At 38.3% G+C, this 20,514-nt stretch overlaps 1 protein-coding gene across 2 annotated transcripts in view; it reads left to right on the forward strand.

The window, feature by feature from the left end:
- gbe1a (glucan (1,4-alpha-), branching enzyme 1a) overlaps window positions 1–17,676 on the forward strand; it is a 146,373-nt gene extending 128,697 nt beyond the window's left edge. For both annotated transcript variants that reach the window (XM_042732506.1, XM_042732507.1), the window contains one exon: window positions 16,389–17,676. In XM_042732506.1, the coding sequence (XP_042588440.1) occupies window positions 16,389–16,451 (63 nt within the window). In that variant the 3' untranslated portion in view covers window positions 16,452–17,676. The remainder of the gene's footprint in view (window positions 1–16,388) is intronic.
- The last annotated feature ends 2,838 nt before the right edge of the window (window positions 17,677–20,514 follow it).

A 20,514-nucleotide genomic window follows, 5' to 3' on the forward strand; every position in this document is an offset into this window, starting at 1 on the left:
GAATCAAGTTTGCATATTTGTTTCTCCAAAAAAGAATAATACAGCCAGTTTTCTACTTTGAAGTGTGCATTCCTTGTCGGGATGCCTGTTTTAGTTTAGGTCTGTGTGATTCTACACACGACTGGGTGGGCAGTCATGGCCTAATAGTTACAGAGTCGGAGTTGTAACCCGAAAGTTGCAGATTCAAGTCTCAGGTCCGGCAGGGATTGTAGGTGGGTAGAGTGAATAACCAGTGCTCTCTTTCACCCTCAATACCATGACTGAGGTAAGACCCTTGAGCAAGTCACCGAACCCCCAACTGCTCCCTGGGCACCACACAAATATGGCTGCCCACTGCTCCGGGGTAGTCTTCACTGCTGTGTGTGTGCACTTGGATGGGTTAAATGCAGAGCAAAAATTCGTCACCATACTTGGCCACACATCATTTCACTTAACTTCACTTCATTAACAATTTACCCAATACACCCTGAGTTGCCAGTTGGCGGAAAACACAGCATAGTGCAGCAATGGAAACCAGCAAACAAACTAGGTCAGAGATTGCAGATTCTTCCCAACCTTAGAAGCCTCAGCATCCATTTAAAGCTCTATGACCAGTGGCATATTACGTGGATAAACCGTCGCATTAACTTACAGTGTAAGGCTCATCACCTTCTATTGTCAAGTGCACTCATTCCTGTTGCGTGTCCTCAATCTGGCAACCTGCATAAGCGTCAAGTCTGAGGAGAAACAACCCTCTCCAATATTTTGAATCTGGACTCCAGTACCCTTTTCAACCGCTAGCTGTCAATATTACATACTCTCATTATTTATAAATGATGCTAAGAAAATCTAATTTAAAATACAATATTAATGTTCAACCAACAATTTTTTTTTTCATATGACATCCGCTTCAAGCAGTACAATAAAAAATATTTGCCATGTGCTTCACATTTTTGGTAACAAAGTAGTAAAGGAGACATTAGCACTTGTTAGGTCACATGCTCTCAAGGCTCCATAGTAAGCTAATTTTAGACTAGAAAATACATATACATTCAACTTCTAAAAAATATAATTGTACATCCAAATGTGCTTTCTAAAGTTTTTTGTCATTTTTAATGCACTTTTATTAAAACAATAACTCAGAGACCAAAAAAATCTGAGAGTCATGCATAAATGACAAAGTCCCATTATGGGATTTTGTGTAGATGGCACTATTGAGCAGCATTGGAAGGCAGTATATTAGTCTTTATGCATGTGTGTTTTTTTTTTTTTTTTTTTTTTTTTTTTTTTTTAGGTTCATTTTTGTAAGATTTTTGGGAGATGGAGAGACAAATCTGTACTTATGTCAACAGGCATTGATGACAGTTATAGGAGTGCATCAGAAAAAATAAATAAAAAATAAGTTGTTGTGGAAGTCTGGCATTTAGGTACATTACTGTTTGAAAGTTTGTTGTTTTTGGTGTATGGAATTTAGGGGGGTCATGAAAGATGCCAATGTTTATTAGCATTACTATTCTGACAGGCAGTAATGCTCCAATGATGACTGCACAAGTCAACATTTACTGATGTGGGGTACACTGAAAAAGTTGTTTTAATGCTTTTGAAACACAAAGTTATGCTTTTCAGGCAGTAAAAATGCATCCAAATTTGATTCAGGTTTTAGACATTTTGTCACGTGAGTTCCAAATCAAATATAGCAGCACAAGAAGAAATTGAATGTTCATAAAGGTTTTTAATGTTTTTTGAAACAGTAAGACATTTTCACTTCTTTTTAGACAGAGAAAAAGCATTTGATTGTGTGTGTGAAGTTTCAGGTAATTTGCCAATAATAATTCACCCTAATGGGCAGGGGTGGGTCTACGTGGTGGCCAGGGGTGGCACCGGCCCCCCCTGAAATTTGGCTGCCCACCCCAAGTGCCCCCCCTACCAGATATTTTGTGATAAGCTTGTTTTTAGAATTTATAACTGCATCTGGCAGTTGCGGATCCTGGCATGTGTAGGCAGCTGCATATGAATGCTTTCTACTCTTCTTTCTACTTAATTGTAAGTGGTTTCTATAGCATGATCTTAATGACAAATGTCAAGAGCGTATGATGTTACGCGATCCATGTAATGCGCGAGGACGAATCTCCACTCGCAAGTGGATTTCCTTCACTCACACAAAACTGGACATGCGCTTTTAAATATACATGGTTCTTTTATGGTTCTTTTAATTGTCTCTCTCGCTCAGATACGTGTTCACGGGCAAACGTTGTCCTCGCATCACTGAAGACCAGAGGAGCTTTTTTATCTAATTCAGGTGAAGAGTAGGCTTTTCTCACTAAATGGAAGCAAGCTGATTATAGTTAACCTTCTCTAGTTATTTGTTTTATTATTTAATACTTATTTTAGTTAAGTGCTAAAATTGTAAATATGCATTTATTAAATTATTTTATTTAGTGCATTTGTATTTTGTTGTTTTTGTATATTGTTATGCAATAAAAGTGAATCAACCAGGTTCCAAAAATAATCACTGAGGGTGCTTCTGAAATTATTGAGGGTGCTCTAGTCTTAATGCACATTTTCACATATTTTGTCCCGTCTATTGCTATGGCTATCACTATGTCAATCACTGCTACTTGCTATCTCACACTGCATAATTAATACATTATTAACAGTGTGTATACTGTATGTTATCATGAAAGGATTTGAGTGTATAATGCCGCACAACAAAAAGTGGTGTGTTGCAGGCTTTAAATATGAGAGAAACCCAGCAATGAGTCCCCCTCTAAATTTATTGTAAATATTTTACATTTAAATATGCAAACTTGGCATGATTCCAAGTCATTATTTTTTCAAGCTGTGAATTCACAATTAGTCCCATAGAGGGATAAGGATGTGTTTGTAACTCAAAGATGTGTATGGTGTCCTTTGAGTGAGCAGCGCTAGCCTGGATACAGCAGGAGACTCCAAACACAACTCTAGAGATGGAGATGAACCCTTGGGGATGTTTTAGGCTGAACTTCAAACTGTTCCCCCATACCTGATTTATTTTCAGAGTTCTCAATCTGTTGCTATCTTTCCCTCTTTCTCTCCCTTTTTTCTACTGCTAGTAACTGCCCATTCAGTCATTTCCCCAGGCTGTTTTCTGATGGAGCGCTCCAGCCAGGGAATAAGGTAGGCCTGTAACGAACAGTTGAAAAAGCCGTCTCCAATCAGTTAGCCTGTGAAAGCCTTGGTAACTTTCTGTTCATAATATAAGCTTTCTCTTTAGCTCTCCCTCTCTCTCTCTCTCTCTCTCACTCTCTCTGGTCAGGTCCATAAACACACCCCCTTGTTTCATATTGCTATTGATTTTTGACTGCCCCTTATTTATAGACTGATAAATGTATCATTTGTTTTCTCTGCTATAGAAAGGAAACTCAGCCTATTAGTTTCACAACGTCTTCCTCATATTTATCCTTTACAGTCTGCCTCACCTTCCTTTTCATGGTCGGCTGGCTAGGCAGCTTATTAAGGGTATATAGATGAATAAAAAAGATGGATGAATAGGTGGGAAGCAAAACAAACATTTTCAATGTAACCGCACATTCTAGGCCATATTAGATATTGAAAGCTTGTATAGATGAATGAATAGATGAAACATGGTTCAACCAATGCAGGAGCAGTTGTAGCCTGCAATGATCCTTCATAACTCTCAAAATGTGACAAATCTACCTTCATCTTTTTGTACAAATCAGTCTTTATATGTCTATAATGTAACCGTACCATTAATTAACCCATAATGCAAAAGATTGGTTTATAACACTGAATTTAATTCTGTCATCATTAATTCACCCTCAGTTCTATTTTAATTTCTACTTTTTTATTTCTGTATTTTTTTAGTGTAACAATCACAAAATATTTTTTTCAGGCAGACAGAAAGAAATCTACTGAGCGTGTGCAGAATAAATGTCATCAGTCTATCTTATTTGGTGGCTCTTTAAATAATTTGAGTTTTACAATTGCCCCGGTATCGCCTAGAGACTGACCTTTATACTTGTGAAAAAGTTCTGTTGCTAAGAAACCTTGCCATTTTTTTAAACCAATGAAATTAAACATGTTCTCTGTTATTAATTCCTCTTTTATTGCTTTAAACTGCAAAACCAAACTCATCATTTCTTTCAGTTTTGCAGTATTTCAGTAAGTGCAAGCTATCTATCCCATGCAAATCTAGCTAGCAGCAGTGTTTTTCTCTCTCATCTAATGTTTACGTTTTAAAGACCTGATAAAAAAAGATAAACACCATCCTTCTCTCTCACACACAAAGTTTACACACCACACACACACACATGCTTTAGAGGAATGTCTGATTGTGACAGAAAATGAATTATTAAAACGAGACGCAGGTGCCGGATGCAGCCTCCATTTTGGGGACTAGCAGCATGATTTATTTAAAGGACTGTTGCTTCAAAGTCAGTTTAAAGTTTGTCTTTTCTCGCCAGTTCTCTTTAATGGGACCCATCATCTCAATCACCATTTCCCCCCATCTCTCTAACTTATCTCGCTCTTGTTGTTTTGCTATCTCACTCATTCTATTCTCTTTCTCAGAAGCAAGCCAACATTGCACTCTGAATTTGCTCTTCTTTGCTCACAGCTATCGCAGTTTATAAGGATGAGCCGTGCAGGACGGCTAGGGTGTTTGTTCAATATTGCAGGTTTCACATGGTACCCTCAGCACTCGGACATAAATAAACATCACGCTGGTTTCCATCAGGCCCGCTTGTAGGAAGTATCACCCATTACCCTGAACAGCCCTTTCCACAGGCGTTCTGCATGAATTACTCACTTTATCCCTCGTAGTTTTCATTTTGGTACAAGAAGAAGTACTTTATACACAGCAGTGCTCGCTCCAAAAAGCTCCAATTTGTCGGATCAGGAAAAAGGTTTTTGCTCCCCTCCAATTTCGTCTCGATAGCAGGTGAGCTTGTTTCATTTCAAAGTAGTTTCTGACAATTTTAGGATCATTCAGTGCTGAATCAGCCATTGTGTTAACCTTCCACTCACAATGTTCTTATCTCCTCTGATTTTCTTGTTTTCAGAGCCCACTATTGTAGGTTTATGGAAAGCATTGTTAAAGTGTGATGCATTTTTAAAGCATAACTTTTTTAATTGGAAAAGTGAACGGACAAGCATTTGTATATTATTGTAAATATGTAATTTGACCTTTCCGAATAACAGTAAAGAATTAACTTTAAAAAATAAAATGCAATAATTACTAAAATACTAAATGACTGCATAAAAGAAAAAAATATATAGACTAATTAAAAATCATGCCTTTGTTATTAACCATTTAATTTCCATCTTATGTGCATTGTGTGTTTCCAGAGTGAAGAAAGTAGTGGGTAAATATTCCTGTACCAGATTTTCATCACTTTGGAGGAGTTCTGAAAGAGCACAGGCCATACTTTACAGTTGTTCCTCTTTTCTTCTCTCTCTTTCCATCTTTGTCTCTATGAAGAATGGGCAATAAAAGGTTTCTTAATGAGCAGCAGGATTGAATAATTACAGCCCTTAGATGTTTTCTTGATGAGATCCTTGCAGCTCATGATGGTCCACGCAGTTCTTCTGACGATTCCTGAAGAAAAGAACAGAGGAAAGATACAGAAGTGTGAAGCTCTGTGATCAAAGGAACGAAAAAGCTCCCTTTCATTTCACTCTCTGTCTAAAGCAATATGAATCCTCCACGTTCAGCCACACTTTACAGATAATAAGGAAGCAGACTGGGATGGAGGGCGGGAAGAACAGTGGGAGTTTTCATACAAATTTATAACCTTCCCTCTGAACCACATTCATTAGGTCCCAGTGACCAGGTTGAGTGAGTGACATCTCTTGGAAGGACACCTTGCTATTGGACACTCTACAGGGCATCGCGGTTTTATGGGTCCGGTGACTTAGTAACCTCTCATTCCACATGAGGAAATGGCCTTTATTAGCAGGAAGAGTGACTCTGGGGTAAGATATATCGAGCGGTAAGCAGAACAAGGAGAAGAGAAAGAGAAAAACTGCTCAGGATCCTTAGAGGATAGACCGGGACACTCAAGGGGAGAGACAACCCTCCTTATTCTCTCTGCTTTATTTGCTTATAAAATGTTGATCATAGTGTTTAAATATATTAACTACCCAAAGGCATTGCACACCTTTCGAAAGAAAGGCACTGCAAGGCAAAACCTTCACTGTGGGTGATACGAGCATCGAACGTGAATCAAATATCAGATGTTTTGCAGTTATTTGACAGCTTTGTTCTTCTACTATGCAAGAGCACGAATTTAAAAAAAAAAAAATAATAATAATATATAATATGAGTATATTATGTTATGTTTTTGTTTTGAGTTAAGGTTAAGTTCATATTTGCACACAGGCACACCCTGGAGCATTTTGAGGTAAGGCGCTGCTGTAATCAAAAGAAGTCTAGGGACCTTTGAACCTGCAGCCCTCCAGCACTGTGTCCACATCTCTTGGAGTCTTGCCTGGGATACAAACCACCCACACTCAAGCTCAGGGCAACTTAAAAACAAGTTTGAGTTTTTAGGGTGTCTGTGCAAAACATGCATTGCTGTGTAGATGCCACAGTTTTCAGAGTGTTGCTAGAACCCTTAGTATACCCCATGTTTCAAAACATGTTGCCTCAGTGTTAGTTTGTTGCAAGTGGTTGCCAGGTCTTCGCAATGAAGTCTACTGCATTTTTTAATTATTTTACCATCCACCAAACTAAAAAACTTAAGTCCAAACACTTACAAATGTCCTTGTACAACTCAGTCATGTCAATAGTACATACAGTACAGGACAAGTTAATCCTGTTTAAGCTAACTGTTAGCATAAAAAAAAAAAAAATGCGAAAATACCCTTACAAAAGTTAACCATGGTTTTACTACAAATAAAACCAAAAAAACATGGCTACAATAGTTAAACCATGGTAACCACATATTAACAATGGTTTTGTTGCACTATTCAGTTAAACCATGGTATCTGTAGTAAAACTGTGGTTATTCAAATGGTAATCAATATGCAAAAAAAAAAAAAAATAGGCGCATTTGCACCGGAAGAACCTTTTCATAGTTCCTTGAAATATTGACGGAAGTTCCCGTTTTTTGACGTTTGCACCGCAGGAACTAGCAACATATTTAGTTCTAGTAACTCCATTTAGGGGAACTAATTTAGCTCCAACTTCAGAGTAGGGTCTAAAACAGTTCTATAGGAACTACCAGTGACAGTGTATGCATACGAAACACCGGCTGCCTGGCATTTTTAAAAAGCCATGTAAAAAAATTAATAATAATTCACAAACATGGAAAACAGTGATAACAGCATTTGCCTGTTGTCTGCAACATTGTGTTCTTTTCTCAGCCTCTATAAAACTGTGAGTTGTCATAGGAGATTTAGTCAGATTTTGTCCCCTATAGTCTATTTTATTATTGGTCTGATGCTGCGTTTAAATTTTCATGCCACATTTTTTAATTAGCGCGAGCCAAAAAAGTTTCTCTTGCAGGCTGCCTATTGAGGAACCCTGGCGTAACATTTCCATTATCACAAAACCCACGACACACAACAAAAACATGCTCCGAACATGACGTCCTCCTTTCACGGTTGTTGGTGTTTGTAAATAAAGACATCGTTGCTGACCACTTTAGAGTTCCTCCTACCAGTGCACGTGCAACCAGAAAAACGGGCCGAGGGAGAAATTGGTTCTCTAGGAACTACCCTGCTGGCTAGTTCCCAGAACTATGTTCCTAGAAGTATGTTCCTAGAACTACGCAGTGCAAAAGCACCTAATGTAAGCTGAAGAGGTGATTTTCATCAAAATAAGCTAAAATGTTTAAAGGGATAGTTTACCCAAAACTGAAAATTCTATCATTAATTACTCCCCCTTATGTTGTTCTAAACCACGTAAAACCTTTGTTCATCTTCGGAACACAAATTAAGATAATTTTGATGAAATCCAAGAGCTTTCTGATCCTGCATGGACATCAATGGAACGATCATGTTTAAGGCCCAGAAAAGTAGTAAGGACATCGTTAAAATAGTTGATGTGACATCAATTGTTCAGTCCTAATTTTGTGAAGCTACTAGAATACATTTTGTGCACAGAGAAAACAAAAATAACTACTTAATTCAATAATTATTCTCTTCCATGTCAGTCTCTGCTGTGCATTCACAAGAGTACCACGACACATATGTTGTGTTACTGTTGTAAATGCTTAAAATTAAGGTTTAACCACTGATGTCACATGAACTATTTTAACAATGTCCTTACTACCTTTCTGGTCCTTGAACGTGGTTGTTGCGTTGCTGTCTATAGAAGGTCAGAAAGCTCTCAGATGTCATCTGAAATTTTTCAAACGAAAAATTAATGAAGGTCTTACGGGTTTAGAACGACATGAGGGTGAGTAATTGACTGAATTTTCATTTTTTGGTGAACTAACCCTTTAAAAATGGATCAACACTGAAGTTTAAAGAAACACATTAAAACACCCAAAGCTCACAGGTCTATCTGCAAATACTATTAAGCACAAACTAGTGTAGAGCACTAATTTGTGAGAAGTCGAGACACGTGTGACACGGTAAACCAGCTGGGGCACTTGCAGCAAGTGTCAGGGAGTTCATCCTGTCACTACTGAGCCCAAAGCTCCTGCTGCTACATCTGCACAGTCTCACTCTCACTGAGGTGGCTTCGATCAAAAACTAATGCCTGAAACACTTGACACCTCTCGTCTTTTGTTCTCATTCTCCTCGCTCTCAGTACCACTCTTTTATCCCTGCTAGAAAGATTAGCTTAGCTAGTCAGCAGCATGTTGTGTTTTGGTTGCTGGTGTGCTGTTTTTTTCCTCAGCAGGCTGTTAAACTAGCTTAGCAAGTGAGACTGTCTCGGTCATTCATCTTGAAAGACTTTGGTTTTCGACTAACATCCCCTTTTTTTTCAACCAACAAATGCCTCACATTACCAGATAATCTGCGCCGAACATCGGAAACGATCGAGGTTCTGGACAAGATTTTCCTCTGATTCTCAGAGGGGCTAAATCGGGCTAAAACTCCTGTAGTGTGAGCCAGGCTTTAGCATACAAGCAGGGAACAATGGTTTTGTTTACATATCCAGCAGCATTATTTTAAATGAGATAAATCCACCTTACTAATAAACGAGTTAATCGTTGGATGACTAGTCAAATTAATCCCTTAACCAGCATCCAAACTGGGGCCTAAATCATTGCAGCTGTGATTTCCTAAGGGAGTTCCGTCACCTGTGTGTGAAGATGCAGAGCAGACATGTTTCTGCTCTGTCTTCCTGTATTAGCATGAGTCCTGATTCAGCAGCATTTAATGAATCACATCACCGCCTTTACATTTCCGATGTTAACGTCGACTCGCTTTGCATTCTAGCCTCAGGCACAAACCAAGATCTGAATAAAACATACATTGATCTACTTTTTAAAAACATGCTTTAGATGTAGGAAGTGAATACAAATGTTTTTAATTTAGATAAACCATGAAATAAAGTAGAATTACCGCCTTCATACCCAAGTTATAATAATCAAGAAATTAGTCTTTTCTTTCTCAAGTTAAAATTACTTTGGGAGAAGAAAGGAACATAAAAATGGGATATTAAAGGGATTATCCACAATGAAAATCAAATGATAAGTCTGTAATCTTTTAATCAAACTCATGTCTTTGCAAAACCATATGACTGACTTCTACAGAACTCAAAAAGGCAAATTCTGAAGATTCTCTGTTAAATCAATTTTGAAAAAGGATGCAAAAGCACCATAAAAGTAGCCCATGTGCGCTATTTTGTATTTGCTATTTAACATTCATTCTAATACTGAGTTAAACTTAATGTGAACCAAATCATCTGATTGGTTCATGAATCATTCACACCAGTTTTGCGAACTGAATCAACTGATTCATTGAAAAGATCTGACTGAAAACAACTGGTTCTGAAATTGCTATAGAACATTTCTTATGAATGCCCAGGGAAATCTAGGCTTGATGTCAAGTTTAACTTAAAATTTAATTTTGACCTTTTCCTCACTCAAAGATACTTCTAGGGCTTTTGTATCCTTTTTGTAGCAAAGTTTCAGTTTTCCCCAAAAGAAAGAAAAGATACTTCTGCGATGCGGATGACAAGCTTTTGTTCCTTAAAGGTACCGTTTTGTACTTTTTTTTCTGAGAGTGTATGCGAGTAACAGTAATAGTGTCTATTATCAGCTTAGATCTTCTCTTCATCTTTTTGTTTCTGGGGCCTGGCCAGTCGCATTAGGTCCCCTTTTTCCTGCCCTGCTTCCTCCAGGACCGTTGTACCTGGAGATAGTGTTTTTGTTTTAAATGTCAGTGATGGATTAGCCAGCTGGTCAGGGGTCACTTGCGGCCATGTAGTTTGTAATGGCCTGAGTTGCGTGATTACCGGTGCTGATGAGTCGACTGAAAGATGGTTATGCCAGGAATCAATGAGCCTGTTAATACCGTTTTGGCTCAAAGTGCCTTTTAAGAGATCCAGCTAATCGCAGCAGGCAATTTAATTGAGCAAAGATATAACGCCGGTGTAACTCAGACGGAGCTCTGACAAAAACATTCGTTCAAAGGTCTGTCTGTCTGTGACTCTGGCCAGAAAGAGAGATTTTATCTAATTTGCTTCTCTTCTCCCATATCTCAAGCTTTCTTAAGGGTGAGTTTCAGTTCAGTGCTTCTCTTGAGGTAAATCAGTGGTGTCTGTATATGTAGGCTTTCTGCTAACAAAGCAATATTGCAGTAGCTTCTTTTTTACTCATTCTCCTTCTCAGGCACATAGACTGAGACTTTCTTAGTCAGATCATCTTACATTTTATATTAGAGAGTGATATACGTTTTTTCTTAACTAGTTATATTTTTATACAGCATAATGTAAACTGGCTTTAAGAAAACACCCAAAACAAGCTTGGAAGTGAATACCTATTTGTGGAGAGATTATGGAGTACACTTTAGTCGAAATTCAGTACATAATAGTTTGCCGTTTACCAGTTTTTATATAGTATTTTGCCGTTTACCAGAACAATAGCTTAAGCTGCCTATGGTTTTATTTAATTTGAGTTTCAGTTTTTTTGTTTTATGAATTTTTTTGTGGGTTTTTGTGCCAGGCATGATTCTAGATGCCTCTGGTGCTGCAGGGGGTCAGTGAAGAACTTTCTTAATTTTTCATAACATTAGTAACTATTTGAATCAGCACAGTTACTGATAATGTAGTAATGTTAATCACTGATCTTAAAGAAAGTTATTCTAACAAGGGTCTTCAACCTTTATGGATGGAAAGATGCAACAGACCCCGTTTCATATTAAATCAAACTGTGTGTTGTTGGGTTTTAAACCTGACCAATAATAACATGCATTTTATTGAAGTTAACTTTAAAATTATTTCTTTTTAATAATTGTATTATTATAGATATTATTATTGGCTGAAATTCAGTTTTATTATAGCCTGAGCCATATCACCCTGGTTGCCAGGGGTGCATTAACGCATGGGCTTTAAGGGGCTGAAGCCCAGGGGCCTACACTTGGGAGGGCCCTACTGGCTGCTGGGAAATTATATTTTTCGAATAATTATTTGTATATATGGGAGTTTGCAGCAGTGACAACAGCATTCTGTAAACAAACTTAAACACTCATTTTCAGCGACGCCCTGCTTGTAGTATTTGTAGTGAATGGTTCAGTTTAGGTTTCCCTCACACAGTTTGTATAGTTGGTATGTTCCACCGATATACTGTGAGCGGAATGCACAATGCGCTAGTAAAGAAGCCTAGAATGAGTGCTATTCTGTGTGCGTGTCTCTCTATGTTAACGTGCTAGAGTTCTGCATTCCAGCCCGGGCCCCAACTTTTTTACGCCCCTCGGGCCAGGCTTCGGGCAAATTTTCACGTCATAGTTCAGACACGGGCCGAGCTTCGGGCCTGTTTAAGGCTTTTCATTACTTTTATATTTTAGACATCCATCAGTGATGAAAATAAATGCCGCGCTGGTGTAAACCACATGAGACTGTGTTACCGCAACTGTCAAGAGCAGCTCGACGGTGTGTAGTGTCCTGCCAGCAGCATTATGTATGGTGTGTGCCGTCAGCACAGCTGAAGAGTTCTGCGTTCAAATGCACGCAATAGCCTCAAGCATGCCGCAAAGCATCAGCAAAAGTAATTACCATAAATGTGTCAGGGGGAAACAGTAAGGAGATATTTGAATTATTTACTAATAAATAGTGTTTTCTGAGTCGGTGTGCAAGGATGAAGTTGCCGATCCTGACACGCCATCTCCTCAGATGCAGAAGTGCATCTTTACGTAATGCTGTAGCCCAGGGGCCTCTAGATATCTTAAGGCACCCCTGCTGGTTGCCCACTGAAGCTAAGCAGGGTTGAGCCTGGTCAGTAACTGGATTGGAGACCTCCTGAGAAAACTAAGTTGCTGTGTCAAGAGGTGTTAGTGAGGCCAGCAGGGGGTGCTCACCCTGTAGTCTGTGTGTGTCCTAATGCCCCAGTATAGTGACGGAGACACTATACTGTCAAAAAGCACCATCTTTTAGATCAGCGGTTCTCAATTGCAGTCCTCGCGACCCCCTGCTCTGCACATTTGTTATGTCTCTCTTTGTTAACACACCTGATTCAGATAATCTGCTCATTAGAAGTGAGCTCCGTGCATGAGAAGAATTGAGAACCGCTGTTTTAGATGAGATGTTATACCGAGGTCCTTTCTCTCTGTGGTCAGAGTAGGGGTAGAGTAGTCTTCTTGTAAAGAGTAGAGGTGTAACCCCGGTGTCCTGGCCAAATTGCCCCCCTGGCCCTTGTCAATCATAGCCTCCTAATAATCCCCAACCACTTGATTGGCTCTGTGACTCTCTCTCCTCTCCACCTGTAGCTGGTGTGTGGTGAGCGCACTGACGCTGTTGTACTGTGGCTGGCATTGCATTATCCAAGTGGATGCTGCACACTGGTGTATACCCCCCCCCCCCCCCCCCCCCCCCCCCATATATATATATATATATATATACATATTCCAAATATATATATATTCCAAAATAATAACTCAAGCCAGTAACAATTTAAACAATATATTTGTTAAGCTATTCTTTTTAATAGTTAACTTTTAACAATAGTTTTAATTTTTCAGATCATCAGTCAGTTGAGTCAAAGCTCAGTATTTGTCTTATTTTGATGTAACAAAGTGTTTATATCTAAGTGTGTGAGTTGATTACATAAACCTGAGACACACTGCCTGATTTTCGGCTGTCTCAGACGAAGGATTGATATTGTGAAACAATCGTGGCGATTTCTGTGATCATGGTTCCTAATCAGTGATTCTATGTCAGACAGTGAGAGAGGTTCAAAGACGGCCGTTGTCACAGATTTGCAATCAAAGATAGCCTACGATAGTTTTCTGACAGTGTCAGAAATCCAGCATGATCATCACACAGTGTGTTTGCTGCTACGAGCCACGTTTACTGACCAGCCAATAAAGACATGACATGGCGCTAAAACCTATCCCTTCCTCTTTTGCCGCTTTCACATTTTTCAGTTCAGTTCATGTTCTTTTTGTTTACCACTAGCGCATACTGATGACGTTTTATTCTTATATAGTAACATGCGTCATAGCGTACAAGTCAATAGGTCATCATCTTACAGTCTACATGCGTGTCGTATCCAAGTTGATTAGATCCAAGTGTGATTTGCAATAATCTTATAGGATGGCTAAAATTGTGCAGTGTGTAGAAGGCTTTACTTTTTTAAATTAGTCTTCACATTAACACCAATATAATGTTTTTTAGACTGATTCGCAAACGCAGAACATGCACAAACATAAGAGGTGGGATTTATCGCATGAACCAATAACAGCTGATCATAACCACCCATATCCAATCATTTCGCAATGAAGGCATTGTCTCCCCTCATGTGACTTTCTCCCGTTCATTCTCAATTACCCCCTAATAAACTAACGGCACGCTTTAGGGGGTCTGTTGGCTCTTTATTTTTGTACTACAATTTTTGTTTTTCTCATCCAATATTTTGAGGAGACACTGCGTCCCTTGCCCCTTCGGAGGAAATGCACCTGGTTAAGTCCAAACATACTGTATACACAAGCTAGATGCTGTCAGTGATGCTCAACAAGCTCAATCTTATTATTCCTTAAACAATAAAACCCACTGAAAACACTCACAATATTTACATTTATGCATTTAGCAGACGCTTTTATCCAAAGCGACTTACAGTGCATTCAGGCTATACATTTTTTTACCAGTATGTGTATTCCCTGGGAATTGAGCCCACAACCTTTTGCGCTGCTAACACAATGCTCTACCACTGAGCCACAAGAACTAATATATATATATATATATAAAACACTCAACACCCAATATATAAAACACTCATGCAAGGCCACACACAGACTCTGACATCTTAGTTTCAAAAGCTTCTATAGGAACATAGTGAAGCTTCTAGTGTTAAAACAGTGATTTTCTATTTGTAATCGTGGCAGTATCTTCTTGGTGCTCACGCTGGGCGCTCAGGTCCAGCTCCAGCAGGTGAGTGCAGGCCCAGTTAATAAAGCGCACGTCTGCTCCCTGTGGAAATCAACCACAACCTGACCTACAAGAATGACTCGGTTTCCTCTCCCTACACACAATGTTTTATTCATGAGAACTTTCGCTAGATATAGTCTCTGATTTCCTTTTTTCCTCTGAGAGAAACAAGTCTTTCTTGTCGGTACGTAGATGCCCGGACCCAATCACTTCTCAGGTCCCACTGGACTGATCCCAGACCTGTAGTCTCATGTCCTGCTGTGTGAAGTGAGGTCAAAGAACAGTGATTTCACTAATATAAACTCTATTGCTAGTTGTTCCCAGGTTACATAAAGAATTGTTTTCACTCAGCAGATTAGAGCTCCTTTTAACAGTGCAATAACTTGCTTTCGAGCTTTTCTCCCAAGAGAAATATTGTTTTGCTTTTTTTGAGCTCGGTCAGTGTATAGCCATGTGAATTTTTGTATATATATATATATGGCAGGTTAATCATAATCAGTAGCGTTTTTTGGCATGGGCGAACCCCATGTATCATCATTTTTGCATGATACATGGGGGGGCGGCACGAGCAGTTAAAAAAAAAAAATCCTCTGTGCCGCCACCGCGAAGCAGTTTTATTACCTATCATTTCACTGTGTGGGGAATTGGCAAATTGGTGCCCCTGCTTGCTGAGAAGGTGCCGTGCACAGAAGCTGTGTGAGAAGGCAAAAGGGGAGTGGGGCGCGGGGTGCGGCGCAGGGGGACAGTTCACCTTTGGGTCTCTCCCAAATGGAATTAGTGGGCTAAAGTCAGTCACGCCTCGACTTTCTTCCAAATAACGCATATTTCATTCATGATATTATAAATACAAGCCTATAGTTCCTGCACATTTTTGTTTTTCTGAATTGTGTAAAATGGCTAATAAAAATAGGTAATACAAAATTATTATGTGTTTTTCAAATGTTCTAATGAAAGATTTGTGCAACTGAGAAATATAATTTTCTCTTTCACTTATAGTAAGTAAAATTTATTTGTATAGCACTTTTCACAGATAGAAATCACAAAGTGCTTCACAATAAAATGTAATACAATAACAATTTAAATACGTTCAACAAAAATTCAAAACGCAGATATAACAAAGAACCATAAAAAAAAACCCTCGACTAACCAAAAGCCTGCTTGAAGAGCAAAGTCTTCAGATGTTTTTTTAATTAATTCAACTGAGTTCGCAAAACGCCGGAAAAAAGAGGCAAAGCATTCCACAGCCTAGGAGCGACTGCCTGGAATGACTGGTCCCCTCTAGATTTAAATTAAGTGTGGGGAACAACCAATAGCCTCTGATCTAATGACCTGAGACTCCGGGTAGGAGTATGAAGCTGTATCAAGTCAGTGATGTAGGTAGGGGCTTGGCCATGCAAGGCTCTAAAAGTAAGAACCAGGATTTTAAAATAAATTCTATACTGGACTGGTAACCAGTGAAGTGCTTCTAAAACCGGTGTGATGTGTTCTCTTTTCTTAATGTGAATTAAAAGCCTTGCAGCAGAGTTCTGAACAGCCTGGAGACGATAAAGCTCCTTCTTACTCAAACAAGAAAAAAGACTGTTACAGTAGTCTAAACGAGAGGAGATGAATGCATGAATGATCATCTCCAACTCACCCTTAGTCACAAATGATGTTGTTATAATAAAATATAACTAAGTGTAATTCAATGTAGAACTGCCACTGATCATAGCAGCCACAATCCTCAACATTTTAAAACATGGTTTAGTTTATTCATGGACTTAGTAGAAATCTCAAATCTGATGACCACATTTATACCTAGTTGTTTTAAAGATGTTTCTTTATATAAATATGAATTAGCTTGAATGAAGACTTTTCTCTTTCTTTCTAGATCTACATTCCTTGCAGAACTGCTCTGATCCTGGCAAATGAGGACATTGATTTCAGACACTGAGGACTGTGCGGATGAATGGATCTGATTCTTGCATCATATCCCTGAATTCTGTGCAACCTTACAGTACATCTGCTTATGTTCACTTGCAAACGCTGTTATTGCCTCACAATGTTATCCCATTTTTAGTATTAACAGAATATATAAACTGCTCTTCTCCATATAATGAAAGTTTGCTGTCACTGGTCCCCATCTGCTTATGTTTCGTTGGCATTCTGCTGTTTTGGCATTTTGTGTTCTTCAGAATAAGTCATACAGGTTTGGAATGAAATGAGGATGAGTAAATGAGTAATTACTTTACTTTAATCACTTTAAGGCTCTTTAATTTTAAAAGGCTCTTTTTTTCTTTTTTTATAATTTGTTATAAGAGGGGAAAATGATAATTTACCGAAGGTTGTTGTAATTTTAGAGGTTAGTGCAATACAAAAGCACAAAGAGCTTTTAATGTGTTGTTGTGAACATTCATTCTAGATGCATTCGGATTGGATATTGCTTGCGTTATGACATCAGCAAGGTCATTTCACTCGCTCTCTCCATGTCTCTATTCATCCTGCTTTCCCTCTTTCACCCCATAACCTTATCCTGTCTTCACTTAGCCTTAAATGCCTCCAATTCATGATTCTGATTTAGTGGGCCATTAAAAAGTTTTACAGCACCAGGTGACATCATAGGCCAGTTGGATGTGCTGGGGAATATGAATCTCCTGGGCCTTGCAGAGAATCTAGTGTCCTCTCCAGGGAAGACGAATAATTCCCTTGTAACCGTTCCCTTGGGTGTAAGGTCTCAGCAGCTGTTCTGACACAACAGGAGACCAAAATCTCACCTAATTACTCTAATTAACACTTTTTTTTCCTTAATGCATTTAATTAAATTGCTTCAGTTTAATCTATCACAGCACTTTAATTTTGCCAGAGCTCTCAGCCCAAGCTTTTAAACACTAATAAGACAGTATATCACTATTGAAGACATTTATGTTCTTATAGTGCCGTTTATTGCTGCCGCAAACAGCAGCCAGGGTGGTCAATATACAGCATATGAGGGGGGGAAAAACAATTGTGTGCATGTATACACTCATTTTGTATGCTGTAATTCATTTTCAGTTATAATACTTGTCCAGTTTTTCCTTCAGAAACAAGACTTGTTTAAAATCAAAAGTTTGATTAAAGCCACCTTTTCTTGTAACGCCAAAAATAAATTACAGAAACATTGTGTGGAGGGCCACAATTAACTGCCTGTGTGAGTGAGTCATTTGAATCATTCACTGAATCGATTTGTTCAAAAAATAATTTATTTATTAAGTAGTAGTTGTTGTTGTTAGAACTATCATTTTATAAATATTTAAGTTGTTAAGATTTTATTTTTTTTGTTTGGGTTAGTTCAGAATTTGTAAATTAGTTTTATAGCTTTTCTTAACCTCAGAGAGTTGTGTGCCTTAAAAAAAGCCCCTATAGATGTTTTTGGGTTTGCCATCCCAGATATAGATTTGCTGTCTTACCGAGGAAGAATTGTTCTAGTGTCACTGTCTCATAGCTCATGATCACTGGCTGACTCACAGTGTGTTTTTAGCGAGTTCTTTGTTCTCTGTGACGTGCTGACGACCTCCTGCTCGAAGAGCTCTGCAGGTGCCTCAGACAGATTTATAGCTGCTGTAATTATCCATGAAAATGCTCCTGGGGGTAAAACCACACAATATATCTAGTGCTGAGTGCTGTGCCTAACTGAGTAATACTGTAATATTCTATTATTTGGTTGGTGTGTGTGAGTGAGTGAGTTTGAATGGTTGATTTTCAAGTGTAAATAGGCCCCTGGAGTGAGCTACAAAAGCATGTAAACCTACAGCTGGGAAGGAAAATAATGATGGTGAGAGATTGAGTTGGAAGTTTGTTTGATTGTCACTCTGGAGATTGGATTTTGTTGGATGAAAAATCACGCTTTGTGGCACACTAATTAATGTCAGCTATGTAATTATCCTTCAAATGTGTGTGGTAGACCTTAAAGGAATATTTCAAGTTAATTACAATTTACCTCAAAATAGCATTTCAACTCATCTCATAGTTATAAATGAAAGTATACAGATAGATATGCATTTACAGTACAAACAGATGTTAATATTTTAATGCTTACGATCCCACTGTGTTCAACTGTGTGATTTTAATACATCTCACAAATCATTAAGAAAAAAAAAACAACTTGTTTCAAGAAGACAGTTATGATAAATTTAACATGAACTAAGATAAAGAGAGGATAAATTATATATTCAATTAAAAAGGCCAGGCATGTTGCAGACAATACGAAGTTAAACTGCCTCTCACTCATATAAAAGACAAATTTAGCACTAACAAGAGAGACAGAGTGTAAACAAAAGGCATTTTAACAATCAGACGGTGAACCATTGTTACAGATACCGAAAAGCCACACACTATATAAAACAGGCACTGACATATAAAACATGCAGTGAAATACTGTATTAAGCACAGCACCAATGTACATCAAAACTGTAAGATACTGTAATCACTTTCAAATAAGCAAAATAAATGCAACATCATTTATTTAATATATCATATAAAAATAAAAATGTATAATTGTGTTTTGTAGAACTTAATGTAAAATAATACTTTATTAATGCAAAGTAATACTTTTTCACAATTTATGTGTTGATTTTGGCATTAAATACAGGCCATTTTAAAATTCTGAGAATTCTACACTCTTGTTAGTTTTACTGTCTCATAAGTATCAAATTTGATTAAAAACATGAAAGTTGTGAAAAATGTGTAGATCTTTGTGCAGTCAGTTTCTACATGCATCAAAAGAGCTTTCAAGTCAGCAGGCACAGATTCCATCGGCTGTATTACAGAAATTTCCTGTCTTCTTATTTCATAATATATATATATATATATATATATATATATATATATATATATACAGCCCTTGCGACTGCTATATAAATATATATACACACACATACAGGTGCTGGTCATATAATTAGAATATTTATTTTACTAATTCCATTCAAAAAGTGAAACTTGTATATTATATTCATTCATTACACACAGACTGATATATTTCAAATGTTTGTTTCTTTTAATTTTGATGATTATAACTGACAACTAAGGAAAATCCCAAATTCAGTATCTCAGAAAATTAGAATATTGTGAAAAGGTTCAATATTGAAGACACCTGGTGCCACACTCTAATCAGCTAATTAACTCAAAACACCTGCAAAGGCCTTTAAATGGTCTCTCAGTCTAGTTCTGTAGGCTACACAATCATGGGGTTAGACTGCTGACTTGACAGTTGTCCAAAAGACGACCACTGACACCTTGACCAGGGAGGGCAAGATACAAAAGGTCATTGCAAATCTCTGTGTCCAATCACATTAATAGAGAGGCGAAGGGAAGGAAAAGATATGGTAGAAAAAAAGTGTACAAGCAATAGGGATAACCGCACCATGGAGAGGATTGTTAAACAAAACCCATTCAAAAATGTGGGGGAGATTCACAAAGAGTGGATTGCAGCTGGAGTCAGTGCTTCAAGAATCACTACGCACAGACGTATGCAAGACATGGGTTTCAGCTTTCCTTGTGTCAAGCCACTCTTGAACAACAGACAGCATCAGAAGCGTCTCGCTTCAAAAAGACTGGACTGCTGCTGAGTAGTCCAAAGTTATGTTCTCTGATAAAAGTAAATTTTGCATTTCCTTTGGAAATAAGGGTCCCAGAGTCTGGAGGACGAGAGGAGAGGCACACAATACATGTTGCTTGAGGTCCAGTGTAAAGTTTCCACAGTCAGTGATGGTTTGGGGTGCCAGTGTCATCTGCTGGTGTTGGTCCACTGTGTTTTCTGAGGTCCAAGGTCAACACAGCCGTATACCAGGAAGTTTTAGAGCACTTCATGCTTTCTGCTACTGACCAACTTTATGGAGATGCAGATTTCATTTTCCAACAGGACTTGGGACCTGCACACAGTGCCAAAGCTTGCAGTGCCTGGTTTAAGGACCATGGTATCACTGTTCTTAATTGGCCAGCAAACTCGCCTGACCTTAACCCCATAGAAAATCTATGGGGTA

Source organism: Cyprinus carpio, chromosome B10 (genome assembly GCF_018340385.1).
Source record: "Cyprinus carpio isolate SPL01 chromosome B10, ASM1834038v1, whole genome shotgun sequence".
NCBI lineage: Eukaryota > Metazoa > Chordata > Actinopteri > Cypriniformes > Cyprinidae > Cyprinus > Cyprinus carpio.